This window comes from Aphidius gifuensis, linkage group LG4 (assembly GCF_014905175.1).
Source record: "Aphidius gifuensis isolate YNYX2018 linkage group LG4, ASM1490517v1, whole genome shotgun sequence".
In the NCBI taxonomy this organism is placed as follows: domain Eukaryota; kingdom Metazoa; phylum Arthropoda; class Insecta; order Hymenoptera; family Braconidae; genus Aphidius; species Aphidius gifuensis.
The window spans coordinates 14,687,394-14,695,209 of record NC_057791.1 but is presented as its reverse complement, the minus strand read 5'-3'; the positions used below and the strand labels follow the sequence as shown (position 1 = coordinate 14,695,209).

The 7,816-nt window shown below is 26.3% G+C and overlaps 1 protein-coding gene and 1 long non-coding RNA gene across 2 annotated transcripts; both read left to right on the top strand.

The window, feature by feature from the left end:
- Nucleotides 1-252: 252 nt before the first annotated feature.
- On the top strand, nucleotides 253-959 carry LOC122855150. The gene is made up of 3 exons (XR_006374048.1): nucleotides 253-460; nucleotides 641-712; nucleotides 817-959. It is a non-coding gene; the product is annotated as an uncharacterized LOC122855150 (long non-coding RNA).
- Nucleotides 960-2,933: 1,974 nt separating this feature from the next.
- Nucleotides 2,934-4,106, top strand: LOC122853918 (putative exonuclease GOR). Its single transcript, XM_044154326.1, has one exon. The coding sequence runs from the start codon at nucleotides 2,934-2,936 to the stop codon at nucleotides 4,104-4,106; it is 1,173 nt and encodes a 390-aa protein (XP_044010261.1).
- Nucleotides 4,107-7,816: the final 3,710 nt, after the last annotated feature.

The window sequence follows — 7,816 nt, the reverse complement described above, 5'->3', positions numbered from 1 at the left end:
TGTAATCAATACAAAAACATACGATTTTGTGTTTTTGACTATTTCAGTTTTGAAAATGGCGAGAGACATCTTGGTTTTCTTGGGAAAACTAATTTTTTTTTTTTATGCGCATTGTGTGCATTGCTTTGTATGTGTGTGTGTCTCTCTCTCTCTCTTTCAGAGCCAGATGCAGCCAGATGTCAATCTCAGTCAGCTGAGTGCATCCATACATTGATACATGACATGACGATGACATAAAACTTACGTCGTACCTGTTGCTAGAAACACATTGTTTTGTCATTTTCAACAAAATTATTACAACAATTAAGTTTATAAATCAATTATAATCTCGAATTATTCCAGTTATATAATTATCAATCTTTGAATTTCATAATTACATAATAAGTTTATACTTTCTCAGTGTATAAGGGTCCGCAAAAAACTTGATATGACCACGATGAGTCAATTGAGAAATAAAGAGGTTAGTTGAAAAAATTAATTTAAACTCGCGGATTATCTTCATTATATTAATGACATGAAAGGGTTTCAATATTATTATTTTTTTATTTTATTTAAATATTTATTTATTTTATTTATTTAATTAAATAAAATTTATTTATTTTATTTGATTCTATTATTTGTTTTTATTTTTTTTTTATAGGTTGAACCTCAGAATACTATCCGCTGCTGTACTCTTCATAATATTGTTAAATATTTCTCAATTTATGACGTTGTAAGTATATAAAATATATAATATTCTTTTAACTAAATTAAAAGCCGAGTTTACACTGAACAAGACTAACAACATTCTATGAAATTAATCTGTTTGATATTTAGATTACAACTATGTTATTACCATTAACGGTACGAGGTCGAATTGGTGGTCAATATGGCGTGTTTACATCGGAACCCCCAATACATGGTTTATGTTTGACAAACATGCCCTTCGAACTTGAAGTAATTATAATAATTCTGCTCTTTCTAATCCATTTAATGTGCTGTATTAGTGTCATCAAGGTTAGTTTAAAAAAAAGCAAAATTATGATATTATATTTTTTTTAATTAATTATTAATTAATTTAATTCTATTCTAGAATCTGGTCTTATTTTTTTGCATTTCTATGGCAGTCACTCGTTCCGAGCGTAACACTATCAAGTCGACAACCATGTCACAATTTTCATTGGGATGTTATTGCTCTTTTTCTCTGGGTATGTTGAAATAATCATGTTTTTAATTTTTTTTTTTGTTTTTTGTTTTACCATTAAACTCAGTTGCTTAATTCAAAAAAATTTTCTTTTTTTTCTAGCTATCCAAATCATCTTTGGAATTTTACTATTGAGGCTTCTTGTTCAAGAGTTACGAAGCAAGCCATCGTTAATAAAGAATAATGATTAAACACAACAAGAATAAAAAAAAAATATATATCTATTGTTAAAGTTATGAAAAGTATATATGTAGTATTTCATAATGACAGTAATATAATTATTATTGTAATCAACAGTTTTTCTAGCACTTAGCAATATTTTTTGCAAGAAATCAATTATTTTTTTTATCATTCAAGTCAACTAATTTTAGATAAATATAATTGGTTAATTTTTGCATTAAATATAGTTTGCTGTTGTTTATTTGATAGTTAAAAATATAATTATTCTGGAAAATACACACGAGGATGCTCTTGAAAAAATTGACTATTTTCAATTTCCATTATATTCATTAAGATATTATGGCTTTCCAGTAGCATTTTGTGTTAAATATTTCATCTTAAAAGTCATTTCAAAATTGTATTCTAATTATTATTAATAACAATATTTCAACTTATTATTATAATTTAGTTTAATATAACCATATGGTTTTTTATAATAAAAAATGTAATTTATAATTGATGTTGTAATTATAAATAAAAAACAATTTTTCAAACCACTTAACATTTTTAACCAAAAGAAATTATTTTTATCGACTTTTCATGTATTTCTTTTTCGTTTGTTCAGTCTTTTTTTTTATTCATTAATAATTTGTATAAAAAGAAAATATCATTTTGAATATTATCTATGAGAGATAAAATTGTAGGCACTGATTGAGAATTTAAAATAATGGATTAAGAATTAAGTTTTGACTGCTGGAGTCTATAGCATATTATTGTTCGATCAAAATTCTATGGCGTAGCCTTTTTATTACCAGAAACGACTAGATTATTCACAGATATTAGTGAAACATTAAGTTATTTCTGGTAATAAATTGACCATGGCATAAAACTTTAGTCAAAAAATTTGCTAGCGAACTCCACTCTTTCGTTTGTTTCCTTGATGGTAGAGTTTTACAAAAGGGGCGTTAGAAAAAAATTAAATAATTTATCTTTAATTTTTTTTTTTATAACCCACGGTGGAAAAATTTCTCCGATATTTTCTGGGTTCCTCCGGAATTGCTCAGGACTTCTCCGGATTTCTACGTGGTTGAGGCTTCCAAGAGTATTTATGGTGTAATCTTTCGATTATTTTCGTAATATCTTTGGATGTTTTCCGGCATTTCCTTTCAAAAAAACCAACGGATAAGAAAATGGAAAAATATCTCAATTGCGTAGAAATCCGGAGAGACTTTTTTTTACCAGGGAACACAACTTGTAGTTCTTTTTTATCTTATGAATATTAAGTATTTTTGTTTATTCGTTCTTTAGTTATCAACAGAAGAAAAGAACTTGGATAAAGTTACGGAGAAAAAACTTGAGCAAACTTTCCACTGACCCACTGACCTCTACTGGAGTTTTGCGCATGCGCTTAATGATCCTAGTAATCTTTTGCCAATTTCACTATAGTTCAAAAATCAGACACTACACGCACTGTGTTACGGTTACAGTGTGTGTACAAGTGTTTTAAATCGCACAAGGACTATTCACTGAACAGCCACGTGCAAAAAAAAAGATAATTTGAAATAAACAGAAATAATAAGTGAACAACAAAATGACAAAAGTTAATTTACGAAAGTACATGTTAAGTGGAGTGGATTTAACATATCTCGGCTTTCCAGTTGAATTGACTCATTATCCTGGTTGTGCTTTTATTGTATATCAAGAGCAACATCCAAGATATCATCAACCATATTCACGTGTTAACAACCAAAACAATAATAACAGCGGCAATAATAAATATATAAACAATTCTCTACAACACACTTTTAATGTAAATGCACGTGAATTTGTACCAAGTCAAGTGTCAAGTGATAAATTAAAAACTGCAGACAGTGATAGTGATAGTACATCAAGTTCATCATCCTCATTATCCGATTGGTCAGATGAAACATGTGAAAGTTTAGGTTCAAGTCCAACAACATGGAATAATATAAATCAAACACAAACTGTTGAACATTCTTGTGTTCGTTGTTTCGAGAATTTCTTAATAAACCGTGAAACAAATGAATATATTACAAAAGATAAATGCATATATCATTGGGGAAAATTACGTAATAATTATTATAATCCAAGTGATTCCAAGTGGAACTGCTGTAATGGTGAAGAAAATTCAAGCGGTTGTACTGAAGGAAATATGCATGTGTGGACTGGCATAACACAAGGTTGTAATGGACCACTTGATGGATATGTACGGACAAAACCATCACGTGTAATTTCATGGGATGATAATTATGGTGTTTATGCGCTTGATTGTGAAATGTGTTTTACTAAAAATGGTCTTGAAGTTGTTAAAGTGAGTGTTGTTGATATGAAAAAAAATATTGTGTATGATACACTAGTTAAACCAAATAGTGAAATTATTGATTATAATACAAGATTTAGTGGTATTACAAAAAGTATGTTAAAGAATACAAAAAAAACTTTAAAAGATGTGCAAAAAGATTTATTGACATTCATAAGTGCTGAAACAATACTCATTGGTCATGGTTTAGAAAATGATTTAAAAGCATTAAAAATATTACATTCGATGATTATTGATACGTGTGTTGTGTTTCCTCATTTTTTGGGTTATCCATTTAGAAGCAGTTTAAAAACACTTGCAAGAACAGTATTGAAAAAACAAATACAACTAAGTGAACATGATTCAATTGAAGATGCTAAAATTGTTGTTGATTTATTATTGGCAAGAGTTAAGCATGATAATACAAAATCATTACATATGTAAATATAAATATATATTATATTTAAAACATCATCGTTATTATTAAAATATATAATTTATTTATCTATTTGTATTTGAGTATTTAAAAAAAAAAACAATCAACTTATAGTGTTTAGTTTTGAAATGAAATTTGTGACATGAATCAATACTGTCGACTTTCGTAGAATGACTCATTTTTACATTGTTTTTTAACGTAACTATATTTTTAGAACTTTTAACAGATTTCAATAATGTATTTTATTTATATTTTTTTGTCACTTATTTTTTATTATTATTACAATTCAGATATCGAAATTTTGAATAGTTTCGAATGCTCCAAGAATAAAAATTATTTATTTTTTTTTTATTTTTCATGTAGATTATTTTAAGTATTGTGAATATTGAGAAAAACAAAAATCATGTTTCCAAGATCGAAAATTTATCGTACAATTTATTTATTTATAAAAATACTCAACAAGAATAATTATAAATACTCGAAAAAAAAAACGGAAAAAATTGTCGTAATGTGTACTGATTAAGCTGCCTAATTTGTAAATGAAATGATCAACATACATTTTGTTAATCTAAACTTATCCAATGAATGTATTTTTATTTGATAATATAATTTTTTAAATAAATAGTTATTAATAATATAATTATAAAAATAAATACTGTGTTTTCATTAATTTATTTATTTTTTTTTTCTTACACTTGACTCCGTGCCTTTTGATAAAAAAAAACTTTCAATGTTATTATTTTACTATTCAATATGTATAAATATATATTGTATTTTAAACATCATTATTATTATTAAAATACATTATTCATTTATCTATTTGTATATGAGTATTTGAAAAAAAAAAAAAACAATCAAATAAGTGTTTCAAAGTTTCAAAATGAAATATCTGTGATATATATCGATACTATCATTTTTCATCGAATGACTTATTTTTCCATAAATATTTTTTATACATTTTAAAACAACGTAATTATCATTCAAACTTTTAATCGATTTCAATAATGTATTTTTTTTTAATTTTTTATTATCATTATTATTACAATTTAGATGTCAAGATTTCGATTTGATAAATTAACAAAACATTTATAATTATAAATTCATATAACATTAAAATTTATTTACTACATCAATGTGTTCATTACCAAAATGTTTTTATTGATTAATTTATTTTTTTTCGATTGTTATTTCCTGTCTTTTTTCGACTACTATAGTTCAGCACCACTGTACTTGGTACTAACCAATTACCATTAGTTGTTGATCATTGTCAATAAAGGCCAGTGTCTTCTGCTATTTATTTGCGGCGCCCAGGAAAAAATTAGACGATCGCCAACGATCGTTGAAGATGTCATATTTGTCCACATCTTTGTCGATCGCCGTCGATCGCTGTCGATCAAAGTCGAACGCTGTCGATTGCTATCGATATACAACAATTTACAGAAAAATAGACAAATTATAATAATTATTAGCTTATGCTGGAGAATTTATCATAATTATAATATACTCAGGAATATTTTTTTTTTTTATTTAAATTAAGGCCGGAGAATCATGTTTGTCTATTTTTCTGTAAATTGTTGTACATCGATAGCGATCGACAAAGATGTGGACAAATATGACATCTTCAACGATCGCTGACGATCGTTGGCGATCGTCTAATTTTTTCCCGGGCGTGCTCAAACCGGCCATGAGGTTTTCACATTTTCATTGTTCATTAGACTGAGTTAACCTGTACTAAGTACACAAATACAATACAGAACTACTAAGGATTCAATTATAAAATTTTGAAGTCAAACCAAGACTATTGTACGGGTATAGAAACTTGTGAATTTCAATAATGAATGAATTTTGTATAATAGATCTAAATTGAAAATTGCCAAGTGGACTGATATCTGTTTCAATACAGCTACATCCTGCATCATTTAATAGATTCAATTGATAAATACTTCTGAATCTTTTTGTAAAAATAAAAAATCATATGCCAAGAAGAAAGAAAGACACACCAGGTCACGCTTCAGTTTAGAAATAATTTTTATCAGAGTTATAAAGACAAAATTTCAACTAAAATATATTCCAACGAGACAACAACATCCAACTTATTCTAGCAATGATTATCTTAATTAATAAATTAATTTAATTTTAATGATTCATCAAAATAGACCAATTGATATTTTTACTCCAGAATATATAATAGATGATGAGACAAGAATAATTAAGTAAAAAAAAACAAATATTTTTTTATAATTTGTGTATTTATTTATATATATTATTTATTTATTCGTATTTTGAAAAATAAATATTTTTTTTAAATTCATTATGTTCAACCATCCATGACAATATTTACAATTTATAATAATCATTATAAGTATACAAATTTAAATTGAAAAAACTTGTGATTATCTTAAAATTATCCACAAGTTCTTCGGTGTCACGTACATTCTCGAATTACATCTTGAGAACTGATAATATTTATCATATATGTAGATTTTTCATAAAAAAACATAGGCGAAAACAATATTTATTATTCAGTATGTTAATCTACAAATGAACCAAAGAACCTAACTGCTGGGTTAGTTAGTAAGCGGGAATGCTCATCATTAATTTTAAAAGATACAAACACCATTAAAATTTGTTGACGGTCTTTAGTTAATTCAGCAATGTCTTCAATGACTTCAATAGTTACTTTAGTATTTTTAATATCGAGAGACTTTAAATTTAGTAAATTTTCAACAATTCCAATGACTGAGCTGTTAGTGACGTGAATGCAATTTGATAGGTCCAAGTTTTCTATTGTGTTGCTAAACAAACGTTGTAATGAGTAATCAGTGATTAATTTATTTTCTATATATGTTCCAATCAAACCAAGAGAAAAATATTTTAATTGTTTAAAGTTATTAACTGCAATTAAACTTTCATCCGTTATGTTTGAACTACGGACTTTTAAAGATATCAAATTTTTACAATTATTGGTAAGCTTCACGAGTAATTCATCGGTAACACCATAATCCAACTTAATTGTTGCATATTCGAGATTTTTCATATTACCAATGACAGTCATTAAAGCTTCAGTTTCTGGAGACAATACCTGAAAGATAAATAATTTATTATTAATTATTGGGAATCAAAAAAAATAAATAATATTTTTTTTTTTTTTACATTTTAATAGTTGTAAAATTTATATACTTACAGAAGAATCATATGCAAGTACTCGAACAGAAGGCCAAAATTTTTCAATTTCACTTGAAATGGAAAAAGTTTTCAAGGTTTTACGAACTTGTTTTAAGGACTTGATCAAAGTCATTGGTAAAATTGGATTTTCACATTGCCAATGAATGATTAATGTTTCAAGATGACTCATATTAGAAAAAACATTATCAAAATCTTTACTTTCCATTTCTTTAAATCTTAATACGAGTCTCGTTAGATTTAAACAATTTGATTTTATCAATTGCATTATTTGAGAGGAAGGATAATTATATAAACTGAGACTCGTTAAGTTACATCCACAGAGATTAATCAAATATTTTAAATCATCTTCTTCATTTTTAAATGTTTCATCGATTGGTTTAGGGAAATTATATGTTGTAAAGCCGGAATCAACAAAATTGTTTCTCCAATCTTTGCATACTAAAAAAATAAAAATTATTATTATTTAATTATTTTGTAATGTTTTTTTTTTTTTTTTTAATTCAAAATTATACCGTTAATTTGTATTGATTTT

Excerpts from the sequence above, each read along its gene's own strand:
- LOC122853918 (XM_044154326.1), top strand. The coding sequence starts at position 2,934 with ATGACAAAAGTTAATTTACGAAAGTACATGTTAAGTGGAGTGGATTTA.